The 14,807-nt window shown below is 39.0% G+C and overlaps 1 protein-coding gene across 1 annotated transcript; it reads left to right on the top strand.

Annotated features, from left to right (window-relative positions):
* The first annotated feature begins 1,778 nt into the window (after positions 1–1,778).
* On the top strand, positions 1,779–13,210 carry LOC143146608 (uncharacterized). Its single transcript, XM_076311055.1, has 4 exons — positions 1,779–2,388; positions 7,028–7,319; positions 9,042–9,662; positions 10,224–13,210. The coding sequence occupies exons 1-4, from the start codon at positions 2,211–2,213 to the stop codon at positions 11,146–11,148; spliced, it is 2,016 nt and encodes a 671-aa protein (XP_076167170.1). The 5' UTR covers positions 1,779–2,210; the 3' UTR covers positions 11,149–13,210.
* The last annotated feature ends 1,597 nt before the right edge of the window (positions 13,211–14,807 follow it).

The following is a 14,807-nucleotide window of genomic DNA, read 5'->3' as shown; positions in this document are numbered from 1 at the left end:
GGGGAATTATTTATTGCCTAAGATAACGTAATTTCTATGAAACAATCATATTTTAGCGTAGCTGCAAGAAACATTTCAATTGTACACGGAGAGATACACGGAGAGAAATCACGCTTCTCGACAAAGTTTCGACCGTATATATCAATGTTATTGTTTTGAAAAATAGGAGTAATAAATTACTGAAAAGGGAACGAGACAATTCCATCCGTTTTCACAGTGAATCACTCTGCGAACCTAAATAATGCAAACAGCGCTGCTATGTTCACGTTCCATGTACGTGCAATATTTAATTTTTCATATACGTAACTTGGATAAATTTTTAAAACAATCTACATTGTATTCCCTTCTCAATAAAAAATTCGGATCAATTCGTCGACCAGTACTTAAATAAATTCTTAAACGAGTCTTGGTATCGAGTATAATTAAAAAAAATTAAATACGTCATTGTACCCTCTTAAATTTAGCTTTTTATTAAATTACGTATTCGCGTGCATTAAGATTATGCAATTGTGTGAGAATATTGCCTGTTTTCGAGAACCACGTAACTTTAAATGATAGTCACGGTTTTCCTCGTCAGTGCAGTCGTTTCGTATCGATTGTATTTTTTTTTTTTTTTCATTTTTAATGACGTAATATGTTCCGAGCGACGTTTAAATATATTTATAAATATTTGAAACGTTTCGATCTTGTGTCTTGACCTCGATTATTGTATGAGAGCCTCGTTCATTGCAATACGTTGACAAGTGGATGGTCACTTAGCAACGTGGAAAGTTAGAGGGGATATAGTGGAGTTATACCATCTAAGTGGGACTCCGTGTCTCATTGGATCAGTTATTTTGATTATTACAACTCGATCATTGTTGGAATTTTCAACCCCGTTTACCTGTAATGATCGAAAGGAGGATAATCAAAAGGAGGATAATATTCTTCTCTAACGAAAAGAAGAAGTAACGATAACAGATATGTCATTCTATAGATGTAATTATGTCTCGTTTAGCCACCTTTCTTTTTTTTCTCGTAAAAGGAGATCGTGTTCTTTTCAATTATTCCCAAAGTGGATCCAAAAATGGGTTCGACACTTTGAAAATATTAATAAATGTACGTAATACACGATTGTGGCAAACTACATTGTAATTTGTATTTACCTCGTATCTTTTATCGCACCCGAAATTTCACCTTTCGATACTTTCTATTAAGTACTTCGAATTGCACGAGCATCGTCGATACCAAATCGTGCCGGTATTGACACCGCTCGATTGGTAACCACTCGCTCTTTCACGAATCGTGCAACGTCGTTCACGGAAACAAAAACGTTTCCTGAACAAACATGGACGCTGACCACTGATTCGACCACGTATATATTGGGTTGATACGACGACCAATATCCGCGACTGCGTGTAGCGATCGAAAATCTTGAACATCGTAAAATGATGCTCGTCGATAGCTCGCACTTCGTTCGGCCGCCGCGCGTTGCGCAACGTCGGTAAACTTACAATGGAAGCTCGTGTCGTTGACGAAGCGATACACGAAAGCTCGATTATATGCCACAGCGTATTCGTATCCCGTTTACCCTCGAAGTATCCAGTTTGCAAAATTTCTGACGCGTGTTTTCGCGACGAGCGTGAAAAGCGATCTAACCACCGAACGAACGAAAGGGCACCCCTCGCTCGTCGCGCTCGTCGTGCATCGTCGGGCGTCGTCGTGGCTCGTCACCGTCCACCCCGTACGGCCGCGCGGCGAGCGCATCCGAGTTCCGTCAGTCGTCTTCGAAACTCCGTTAATGCGACTCGGAGCGATTGAAACGATTCTCGTTCGCCCATTACGTAATCGACCGCGTACAAAAGAAGCACGGACGCGACACTGGCGAACAACGAACGACTCGGACGTTCAATGGACCACTCGTTATTCAATCAATCTAATTGGTGGGCGGTTCGAAGGCAGTGATTCGAGACGGGGTGGCCGGCCGGTCCCGCGTGCATCTGCTCGCGTGTCGTGTTCGCCCGCGCTCGATAGGCGAACGGAGATAATCGCTCGATGTCCTGCCTGACCGCGAACGCCGCGGTCGCGTCGAGGCGCCATCGTGCGGAGAACACACTCGCGGCAGAATGGTATCGCTCACGTGAACCGCGGAACGTAATAATCGACAGGCGGGAGCGTAGAGGGTCCTCGTCGCGTTCGAGGGGAATCGCGAAATTTAGTGCGGCAACACCATGCGGAAAACGAAGAAACGATCGCGGTTGGTCGAGTGCGTCTGCCGACGGCCAGGTCTGGTCCTGCTGCTGCTGCCGGCCGGTCTTCTCGCGAGCTTGTACGTCGCTTCTTCGGAGGAGGGTTACGAGTTCGAGCCACGATATCCCGCCTTGTTCGGGACGTTCAACGTTACAGAGGGTGAGTAGACGTACTCGCGGCCGCGCAACTCTGCGTTGCGCCGCGTGGCTGTACGAGCATTTAACAAATGGATCTGCGTGTTACGTTTAAACGATGATAAAATAACCGCGATACATAGAAATTCACTTTTTATTGCGCTTATTACTCTCTCTTCGTTACTCGATATCCGTCCTCTCTCGCTCTCTCGCACAGGTGTTCTCTCCTTTAGACTTTTGTAGCGTTTGTTGGTAGACCTTCCTCTCTGTCCCCACTCGCTCTCCAAGCCAGAGTACATACACACTACCTAGACACATCCATTACACGCACACCCATTTCCATAACTTTAATTCTCGTTCGTCGAATATTTTTCACGTACAATTGTCACATTCAATTTTATCATGTAAACATCGCTCAGTTTCACACCGTATCGTTACATATTCTATGACAACCATCTTACCATAATCTCTCCCTTGGTTTCATAGATTCGCAATACACGTAAAATTTGTCACGTTTCTCAATAACCCAAATCCACTCGACAGTCGTACAATCCGAATCACTGTTACCTTTTATCCACACAATTAATTAATTATCTACTCCTTAATAAAATCACATTTTCCGTTCAGTATTTTTGTCCTCGTTTTAAAATTAGCACCGTTCGTTAATATCACGGTATTCGAATCGTTACGTTTCAGTCGCTTGACGTTATTAATTCCTTCGACATCATACTTGTCCAAATTATTTTTAACAACTATGCCTCGTTTCTTAATTCTAGATACCCATTTCGATAGAGAACCAATCCACTAAATAATTTTGCGTTCAAAGTACACCTCAACCCTTTTATTAGAACTTTCCTTCCTTCGATTTTATAATCCATTGTTTTGACGGAGTGTATCGTTCTTGGATACTTACCAAATAATACAGAATAAGGTATATGTGGTCTAGTAGCAACTCTAACGTCCATCGAACGTTCTAACAATTCTTGATAATCGTCTCAGTACACTTTCCTTTATTTTTGCTAAGTTTTTAATTAACATTAAAGTATTCCTACCTGAACGTATTCCTATTTGTATCACATATGTAACTTCGAAGTATTAATTTACGAGTATTAATTGTCTATTTTGATATTATTATTGATATTATTATAGACAATTATTGTCTATGAATATTATAGGCAAAGACATCGTTAAAAATTAAGTAACTTTAAAAAGATGATCAAAACAGATTAAATTTACCCTTAGTAGTCCTAGTGAGAATACCCATAGGGGAATTTATTTCATTACTGACCTTCATCCCATAGATGTGTAACAGATCCTCCATGTTGTCCATCTGACCAATATCTTGGTCTTGGGTTGCAAGATTCTTCAACTGTACATATTTATTCAAGTCATATATATATTTTGCTTCGAATGAATCCCTGCTTATCATTCCCAAGAAAACGAAATGTACACCACGATATAAGAGATCATTCTACTTGGTGTACAATAAACAAGGATAGTGTACACTGTCTACACTGGTGTGCAACCGAAAATTATTTATCACATATATGTACATTGCATATATGGTTTTGACAATAATTACACTTAATTTTATATCTATTGTGATTAACGTTTCAAACATTATTTTCTTTGGAAACATGGCTTAATACATTTTTTGTAGAAAATAACTAGAGTTAAGTCGTACAGTGTCGTAAAAAATATTCGATTTCGTTAACGAAAATTATTTAAAAAATCATCTTCGTTACTCCGTCTATAGAAAAACTGTTAATCATGAATATCGTTACACAATATTCGTTTTTATATTAAATAACTCTTACGAAATAAAACAGACGTTTTATGCATTATATATATGCATAAACGAATACCAGCTCAGTTGTTTATAGTCACCAAGTTTTATATTCGTATACACATTGAAGTAGAGACACAATTAAAATCTTTTCCTACTTCTATGGCAGAGACCGTGGCTAAGGCCCGGAATGAGTGGCTCGGGTGGGGATGGGGGGGGGGATGGGCGGTCCGATCCCCCCTTGCCCCTGTAACGTCCCGCGAGACATCGACTCAGCAGTAAACGATACGTATACGTAATCCGATTCACCGCGCGTAGGTTTACAAACTTGAAATATTTGTCGATGGGAATACCTCGAGATTGAAATGTTAGGACACGGGTTCTCTACGCTCTGTGATAACACGGACGAAATACTATAATCTAAGAATCCATGCTGTATAACTTTTTCACCGAATAACTAACTGAGAGAATTTAATATCAGTCAATTTCAAACGAGTACATTAATTAATGATTCGATTATGAGTAAAAATGGGTCGATTTGAAATGAATAGAATCGTTAATGAGTCAATTATGAGTACAAGTAAGTTAATTAAATATGAGTGCAGTCACTAATGAGTCAATGACGAGTACAGATGAATCAATTTGAAACGAGTACAGTCGTTAATGAGTCAATTATGAGTACAAGTAAGTTAATTAAATATGAGTGCAGTCACTAATGAGTCAATGACGAGTACAGATGAATCAATTTGAAATGAGTACAGTTGTTAATGAGTCAATTATGAGTACAAATGAGTCAATTAAATATGCGCACAGTCATTAATCAGTCAATTATGAGTACAAATGAGTCAATTAAACATGAGTACAGTCATTAATCAGTCAATTATGAGTACAAATAAGTCAATTAAATATGAGTACAGTCATTAATGAGTCATTGATGAGTACAAATGAGTCAATTAAATATGAGTATAACAACCATTAACGAGTCAATGATGAGTACCATTGAGTCAATTTAAAATGAGTAGTCCCTAATTTCCTGAGAATGTAAAATTAAAGAAAGATCGATTTCGTCAAATTCTGAAACTCGACAATACCCTTAAATACACGAAAAAAACAACTCGATGTAATTCTGGGGTTCGTTTTCAATTAGGGTACGATTCCATTATCTGCCCCCCCCCCCCCCCCCCCCATTACAAGATACTTCCTATTCACAACATTGCGATTGAGAGTGTGCAACACCGATTCCCTACACTGGCCCTCTACCATACGTACACAACCATGGCTGCTTACCGACGTAATTATGAACTCGTACGGTAATAATTTCAGTTATTGACTCCCAAGCAGCATCATACGATACCCGACCCGAGTTCTTTGTACATAAATTAATAAATCAGTCCATTATCTACCCTCGTATTATGCACAAATTGCATTTCCTTGTTCGAGCTCTGAACCTAGGAACCCTTTAGAGTAAATTCAATAGTTACCTCGCAGTTGTCACGAACGTCAACACGTTTTGCAGAATCGTCGACATTCTTTGTTTTACTTGCTGCACTTAAATGATCTTTGTATCATGTTTATTCACTGCTTTATTGTTTTATTACTTTATCTCAGCGCCGTTCGAAATAATGCATAACTTTTCTCACGAGGTAAAAATAATTTGATTAAACAAAATCACACTTTTTATTTAATCAGGGTTATTTCAAATTTAACACGATTTTACTAAATTGTTAGAACATTTGTTGGGTAAGATATGAATTCAATAATCATTTCATTTGATCAAAATTATTTTAAGGTTAACACGATTTTACTAAATTATTATAACATTCGTTGGGTAAAAATAATAGTATTCAAGATCAGGATGGAACAGAGTTTTACATAGTGAACATTATTTTGGTACAGATCCTGACAAAAAAATAACACACGTATGCTATCTCTAATTATTTATGTTACAATTGTGATAACATCAAAATTGTGAATTGTAGGCAAAGTGTGAATATCGACAGCAATCAATAACAACAATGCTTGCAATAGTGTGAGAACTAGTATAATATAAATATTCCTTTTTCTCACGGACGGACTATAGCTTTGTAGGTTAGATTAGATTAGGTTAACAATGAACAAAGGTGTTTCTTCAAAATCGATGACACATCTGATCATCCTTTGGTAGTATGACCCTACACATTCTGAAATGTGTACATAATTCTAACTTAATCTAATCTAACCTTATCTAACTTAATATATGTATATATGCATACACGTGTATATGTATTTCAATTCGATACGCTTCACGATTTATGTCAACCAGCGTTTTCATAATAGCCACAATCTATACGATAGTAGGTAAGCTAGCAGACTGTAAATTTTTATAAAATAGAGATATGAACACTCGTCGGCCATTTTATCGTGAACAAACGATAAAACAAATTTACAATTTCACCACCAGTGGTGTGGTCTCATGTTTTCGTTGTATCGTCACCAAGTTCTGTTTATGTATTCCAAAATATTCGAATGTACATAACCTAGTGCAAACGAATAAAATTTGATTATTTTAAACATTTCTTTAAAAAAACAGAGACCGATTCAAAAAAATGTATTTGCAACTAGCGCACGAGATTTCAAAACTCAAGAAATTCAAAAGTCATTTCGACTTCTTTTTAGTGAAAATTACACACGATTTTTTTAAAGTGTATAAACGTTTTATTAAATTATATATTCTCCATTTTGGAAAACGAAATCACTTTCCGAACGATCCGATATTATTGCAAATAATTATTGCACACGACTAACTATTCCTCGTTTCCGAACACCTATGTGAATCGGTCTCCTCCTGTTCACGTATCGATCACGTGCATTTGTTTACATTTGTCGACTCGTTTCGTAGGAGCGGTGGACGGCTACCTGGTATGGAATCCGAGGTGCCAGATGCTGTCGAAAGAGCCACTGGACCCGGCGATTCGTTCCTACGTGAAGAAGGAGAAATTCGAAAATTGCTCGAACGAGATTCACCTGACGAGTATCGTTCGAGAGGAGAACGGTAGCGTGGTGTTGTTCATTGATCCAGCAGCCACGACGCTTCACCCCGGTTTGGAGTGCTGTTGGTCCGCTGTCCTTCGACCACAAAGCAGGCCAACAGCTAAGCCGAGCAAGGAAAACGACTTGGAATCGACTATCGTGTGAGTATTTTGAGTCAAGGATAAGCGACAATTATTCAGAAGTTTGGCTTGTACGTAGATTGCAGTGACCTTGAAATATGTTGGCAAGGTGGTCGATTTGAACACGTTGTCCCAGGGTGCCTTTAACTTTCAACATGTTCGAAAAAAATAGCCAATACTAGGATATCGTAGATAAACTTGTAGATGAAGGTACCTTCCCATGGATTTGAAGATATTTAGTTGGAGACGCTTAAGAGTTGAACTCTATCCTATTCCAACCTAACTTCATTTAATCTGCCCTTAACTAACCTGACCTAACTCGATCTAACTTAATCTAATCTGTTCTTAATTAACCTAACCTAACTCGATCTAACCTGATTCAATCTAATCTGCCCTTAACTAACCTAACTTAATTTAATCTAATCTGACCTTAACTAACCTAACCCAACTTAATCTAATCTGTCCTTAACTAACCTAACCCAACTTAATCTAATCTGTCCTTAACTAACCTAACTTAACTCGATATAATTTAATTTAATCTACCCTAACCCAATTTTACCTAATCTACATTATCCTAACTTAACCTAATCTAACCTCATTTGACTTAATATACTGTTGAATTACAGAAATATGGAATAATTAAGTTAGGTTGGGTTAGATTTTATTGGAGTGGTCGTGAAAGGTGCCCCCCTTTACAAATTGAAATTTTAAATATCTTATTGGATGACATACTCTTGTAGACTGTTGTCGAAGTATCATTCAGAAGGAATAAGTATTAAATAGCTGAATAAAAAGAGAATCGTTTCTATAGAAGAATTCCGATTATCCGGAATACTCGGATTACACGCTGGGCAACGAACGTGTTAACAAAAAGAATTGGAATACTACTTGTTTTCAGTATAATTTCTTCGCATGAGAATGCTTTTTTGCAGAGAATTTGCAAGTAATATTACTTGATGATTATTCATGCGATTTATTACATTTAATTACTGAGTTGTTCGGAAAGTCATTTCGTTTTCCAAAATGGAGAACATATCATTTAATAAAATGTTTATACACTCTAAAAAGATCGTGTTTTATTTTCACCAAAAAAAAACGAAATGATTTTCCGAACAACCCAATAGAATCTCTTCATTTTGTCAGCTGTCTGTACATACAGCCTCGTCGGTAACGAAGAGTACGTCTTAAAGCGTAGGATTGTATGTCGATAGTACAGTGTATCGTCCCGTCGGTAACACTAATTCATTAATACTATTTTCACCTTAAGCGTAATTTTACACATCTTGTTGATAACACCGTATTCAACTAAAACGTGTATTTACAAGTCTTGTCGATAACTCGTCATTTTCGTAAACCGTATTTCTCCACGTTCCACCGCTAACGCGTGTAACCGTAAAACATACTTCTATACCTCTGATCGGTAACCGTAATTTTGCACGTTCTGTAGGTAACATCGTGTTAATTTAGCGCGTATGTTTCATGAGTTCCGTCGGTAACGTAACGAAATATTCTTTACGCATCACGTCGATAACACAACGTATCCGTAAGTGTATCGATAATATAACGTACTTGTGAATATATTTAAGCGACCTGTCGATATCACAGCGTATACGTAATCACTTTTACACGTTCCGTCGATAATGCAGGGTATTCATAGGGTAGATACAAACACAGCGTACCGGTAACATAATTTTTTATGTCCTGTCGATAAGACTGAAACCTCATCGCGTGTCTCTTTTGCAGGGTAAAACACTGCGAAAAGTTCGAGGGCGAAACGATACTGCCCAGTAACCTGGAAGCAACGATGGTCAGCTGTAGCCTAAAGCCGAAGAACCGAGAGTCGAACACGAGTAACAAACCGATCTATCGAAACGTTCACGCGGTGTTGAGCGTTGACAAGGTCCGTGATCGTTTACGTCGCAACGTCAGCCAACGGACCGAGACTGCCTCACTCTCTAGAAAGCTCAGCGTTCTCGTAATTGGCATTGACAGCGTCAGTCGACTTAACTTTCTGCGCAGCGCGCCATCTACCGACAGATATCTCCGTGAAATCGGTTGGGTGCGCTTAAATGGATACAACAAAATGGCCGACAACACTTTCCCAAACCTGATGGCAATTCTGACCGGTCAGAATCAAGATCAGGCCATCACCAGATGCAAACCGACCATTCCACGCAGACTGGACCAATGTCCCTTTCTATGGCGGAACTTTCGCGACGCTGGCTATGCGACAGCCTATGGTGAGGACGAGACTGGCCTGAGCACCTTCAATTATCTAAAATTCGGTTTCATCGATCCACCGACCGACTATTACCTCCGCCCCTACATACTCGCTTGCGAGAAGCTGCTCAGGGTGAAGAAAAGGTACGCAGTCAACGATTTCATAGATCTGTCACTTTCAGAGTGAGAGAGAGAGATCTACTTCAGTAGCCCTACTCTGCTACAAACATGCAAACATGAGAGTCGTTCAATATACAGGTGATTCTCTCACCAGATTCAACGACAGTGCAGTCACCTAACCAGCCCAGCAACAATCTCATGTTTATTAATATAACGACAAAATGGATAATGTTCTTGTTGTTAGGCAGTCCCTTCGGTACTTCTATAACTGCAGACCTAGTGCCCCATAGTGTACACCACAGCAGACAGCTGGGGTGTTTGGACAGTCCCTTTGGTTCTTCCATAATTGCAGACCCATTGCCCCATAGTGTACACCACAGTACACAGCTGGGGTGTTTGGGCAGTCCCTTTGGTTCTTCCATAACTGCAGACCTAGTACCCCATAGTGTACACTACAACACACAGCTGGAGTGTTTAGGCAGTCCCTTTGGTTCTTCCATAACTGCAGACCAAGTGCCCCATAGTGTATACCATAGCACATGGTATGTTAATCTTCGTGGAAGTCTCAATCTTGAATTCTTTCAGATTCGGTCTGAAGTACTGCACCGGGCCTGAAACCAGCTTCGACAGGATCCTGGACTACGCGTTAGAGTTCGCGCGGACCTTCCTCGGGATGCCATACTTCGGCTTATTCTGGACGACCAGCATCAGTCACGAGAATATAAACGGGTTGTCGTCCATGGATAGTCGTTTGCTGAGCAAGCTCAAGTACCTGGAACGCGAGGGTGTGCTGAACGACACGATGGTCGTGTTCCTCAGCGACCACGGGATGAGGTGGGGTCCTATCAGGAACACGTTCGTTGGCTGGTACGAGGAACGATTACCGTTCCTCTACGTCTGGATACCGGAATGGTTCCGTGCCGAGCGACCTGACGCTTATCCCTCGCTGCTCACGAACCAGCACCGCCTCACCTCGCCCTTCGATCTCTACGAGACTCTACGAGATGTGTTGAGTCTGTCAGGTGGCAAGGCAGTTCCGTCACCCGCGTGTCCAGGTTGTCAGAGCCTCCTGGGACCCAAGCCAGTGCCTCTGCAAAGAGGCTGCTCGGATGCTGGCATCTCCTCCCACTGGTGCGCCTGCACCGCGTTCAAACCGGCCGATCCTCACGACCCAATTGTCGAGAACGGGGCTCGTGCGTTCCTCGATCACGTGGACGAACATTTGGCCACGTATAAGGACAAAAAGGGTCGTCGATTGTGCGCCAAGCTTCACCTGAAGAAACTTCATCGCGTGGATCGGGCGATCGATTTCGGCAACTCGACCGACCTGGTATTCTTCTACATGATACAAGTGGCACCCGGTGACGCGAAATTCGAGGTGACCGTTCGCTATCACGAGAACGACACCTACTCCGTCTCCGACCACGAAGTGAGCAGAATCAATCTATACGCCACTGGCGCCAAGTGTCTCGATCACGGGATGAAACAGTATTGTCATTGCGTAAGATAGGACAGATGTCCAGGCCTATTCGCGGCCTGCCAACTCGGAATCCGAATTTCCTTTCGTTACCTCCAGTGACCAGCAAAATTGAACACACTTTTCTACAAAAGTATAGATATTGGGTTGTTCGGAAAGTCGTTTCGTTTCTTTTGAAACACGATATTTTAGAGTGTACAAACATTTATAAGTCATTTCATTTTTTTGGAACACCATTTTTTTAGAGTGTATAAACATTTTGACACTCTGAAAAATGGTGTTTCAAAAAAACGAAACTAGTTTCCGAGCAACCCGATGTATCGTTACGTGTACCATAATACGATTGTTTGTCCAGTTGCAATGTTCATCTAAAAAGTAACCGGATCGATCCCGCTTGTCAATATCCGGCAACGTTGTACTGGTCGTTAAGTTTTGCGGATTCTTCGCTCGAAAATATATGTTTATATTGCAAGTACAATATTTTTTTCTTAATTAAAAAAATTGTTCTCCGGCTTCGATGATTTTCTCCTGCTTCTCTGGCTCCTTGAACGTGGAATAACATGTATTATGAAAATGAAATGACATGTATTATGAGATTCTGTATTCTTAAATATGCCTTATCTCACTGCACTGTCTGCAAACGAGTCTTTGGCCAAAAAGGATACTTCTGTGGTTCTACAGTCTTCGTGCTTCTCCTATTTGAAGAAACTCGTGTGACATTTTCTCTCCTAAAAGAATCAAAAACCATCTTAAAGTTGTCATTTTGGAAACCTGATCAACATCCAGAATATGACCCACCAACTGACAGTAGTTTTGGTAGAAGTGTTACAAGACTGTTATCAGAAGTGGGAACCATGCCTCTACTGGTGTCTAGCTTCCCAAAAGGACTATTACCTAAGGGCAAGCAACGTGAATTTTTCATTGAGCGAGATGTAAACATTTTTTCAAAACCAGTCCCATTACTTTTTAAATACACCTTGTATGTTTGACGATACAAGTGATATTCTTGAAATTATAATAAATCCTCGAGTTACGTGGTTGTACTATCTGCTTTGTTCTTGTATATATTTAGTCGTATCTTCGATTAAGTTTTCTCTTCGTTAAGGAGTGGATCTAGGTTAAGTTTAGCTAGGTCTCGTATCAAAGACTGTGTACTGAAAATGATCGAAGGAGAAAGAAAGATCAGTGTTTACAGGAACTGGTAGTCATATTGACTAGGCAGTTCTCGAGAGGTGGGTGACTTGGGCCAATATTCAATGGTGTCCACATTCCTTTTATCGATTGTTCTTCCTATTTTTTAACTCAGGATCATTTATCTTTTTTGTATCAGATTTATATAATTCACCTAAGTCGAGGATTTAACGTTCCTTTTATAGGTTAGGATATCGAGAGGTTAGGCTCTTTATTCGTTGAAAGCGTAAAGTGTCCAACGTGTCAGCTCTACTTTAATTGAGTCCTCTTCGAGTAAAGTATAACGATTCCTAAAAAATAAAGCAAAAATAACATAGAAACAATGCAGTATTAGGCAAGACTAAGTTAAAGTAAACGTTCGAACAATTTTTAAGAAAAAAAATATTAAAAGTTACACGTATCTATGTACATATGTGCAAACTTACTGGTACTGTACGATAAGTGTGAGGTACTTAACGTCTGATAAATACACATAAATGAGAACAATTTGCAGGTGAAAAACTGGAAGGAATTTCACTTATCTTCAAAATTGTCAAATGAAGATCTACCACCGGGAATAATGCTCGTATTGTTGAACAAAGCTGGACAAATAATCCGATTATTGTTTATATAATCACTTATCGATACTTGGAGCGACATTAGTACATTTTGATTATCTACAATGCTTTCAAGTAATGATATTCAAAATCGTAAAAATATATTACAAATAGTTAAATTGTAGTAACAAAAGGACTTGTTAATACAACAATAGAAAACGACTAAATCAGTCAGTCTTAAACAAATTTTAGTTCATATTTTCTCTTCGATGTAAATTTTAGAATAATTCTCACGTTACAAAATTGCACATCGTACACTTTCATTTTTATTATTATACACTGTAAGCTCATTCTTCCATATATTTGTTAATTTGTTGCTTTTAGTTTGTTCTTCTTTGTATAATTATTATACGATCTATTTACGGATTTGTAACATTTGTGTTAAATTGAAAACGACTCGAAAATTGACGAGTCGAAACATCTAATAAATAATTTGTTTGTTTTTTTTTCCATTAGCGAAGAAATCGTGAAAAACATAAACATTTTTATTTTATAAAAATTACATTTTCATGAAAACATTATGAACGTATTGGTGAGATTTTCCCGATTAAAACAAGTACCGACAACCCCATTCGGAATATTTTTAATTATGTTGTTTTAATGATTTTGGAAAATTTTCCAAAATAATTTTAATCAAAAATAGTCCGAATAGGGTCGTGTTTGGACTTGTTTTAATCGGGGGAATCTTACCTATTCATTGTTAATAGGATTATTCGCGAAAAAATCGTGGAAAACATAAACATTTTTATTTTCATTAGCGAAAAAATAGTGAAAAGCAAACACTTTTGTTTCTGTACATACACGACTCAAATTTAGATAAAGATCGATTTCTTGGACAAAATCGCTACTCTCCCTCGATATAACAACACCAGCGAACTCGATTAGTGTCGTTATCTCGAGGGATTATTGTACGCGCGGCGTTCAGTTTCGCTCGTCACTGTAAATAATTCTTAAAAGTCGCTCAGATTCGCGAACGCCCGTCAAAAGTGCCAAATGCGATCCGAGTTGAAACGAATCTACGCGTCTGCTTTCTTTTTCGTTGCGATTTCGCGTTCATTGTCGTAGACGAGAGTCCCAGAGTCGCGGTGTCTGTGATTGGTGGCAACTTGCGAAAACGCTGGCTGACATAAATCGTGAAGCATATCGAATCGAGACGCATATCCACATGTACGTATATGTACATATGTACGCATAGACATATACAGGGTGTTTCAGAACGGTTAATATTATACCAAAGAATGATTCTACGTGTTATCGATTTTGAGAAAAGTTTGTTGATTTTGAAAAAACTTTGTTTTGCGACGAAATCGAACGAACCATGTTGTTGCTGATTAGCCGTTAACTTATTCTAACCTATAAAGCTACTGTCTGTTCGTGAGAAAAAGGTTAACGAGTGTTTACATCCCCACTCTGCTTTATGGTCTGCTAGTTCCCTCACCATCGCGCATATTGTCGATTTTCTTCGATGTTCTCGGCCAATAGCGACGACGCGTGCAATAGTGGGCGAGGCTAGTAGGCCGTGAATTGGAGTAGGGGCGTGAACACTTGCCTTCTTCTCGTGCGCAGACAATAACTGGATAATTATATACATTATATACATTAAGTTTGTTATAGAAAATTGAAATAACCATATATTTAATTTTTGTAATATTCGTAACGAACTTTTACTACTATTATACACTGAATTCTGCTTATACGCATACGTTCGTAAAAAACTTAAAAATTAACAAGTAAAGTAAAAATTGAAAATTAAATGTGAAAATAATAATATTTTACTAATAATGAAATTACCGGTAAAATTAATTTCTTAATCACGTTGGATCAACCAATGTACATGACGAATGTCTCGTCTAAACGAGATCACCCAATTATTTTTTTAATTGTGTTGACTTTCTTTGTTTCTTT

Source organism: Ptiloglossa arizonensis, chromosome 5 (genome assembly GCF_051014685.1).
Source record: "Ptiloglossa arizonensis isolate GNS036 chromosome 5, iyPtiAriz1_principal, whole genome shotgun sequence".
NCBI classification, from domain to species: Eukaryota; Metazoa; Arthropoda; class Insecta; order Hymenoptera; family Colletidae; genus Ptiloglossa; species Ptiloglossa arizonensis.
This window is presented reverse-complemented; position numbering and strand designations above follow the sequence as displayed.

Coding starts and splice junctions, on each gene's coding strand:
- LOC143146608 (XM_076311055.1), top strand. CDS start 2,211: ATGCGGAAAACGAAGAAACGATCGCGGTTGGTCGAGTGCGTCTGCCGA. Junction 2,389..7,027: donor GACGTTCAACGTTACAGAGG/GTGAGTAGACGT, acceptor CTCGTTTCGTAG/GAGCGGTGGACGGCTACCTG. Junction 9,663..10,223: donor CTGCTCAGGGTGAAGAAAAG/GTACGCAGTCAA, acceptor GAATTCTTTCAG/ATTCGGTCTGAAGTACTGCA.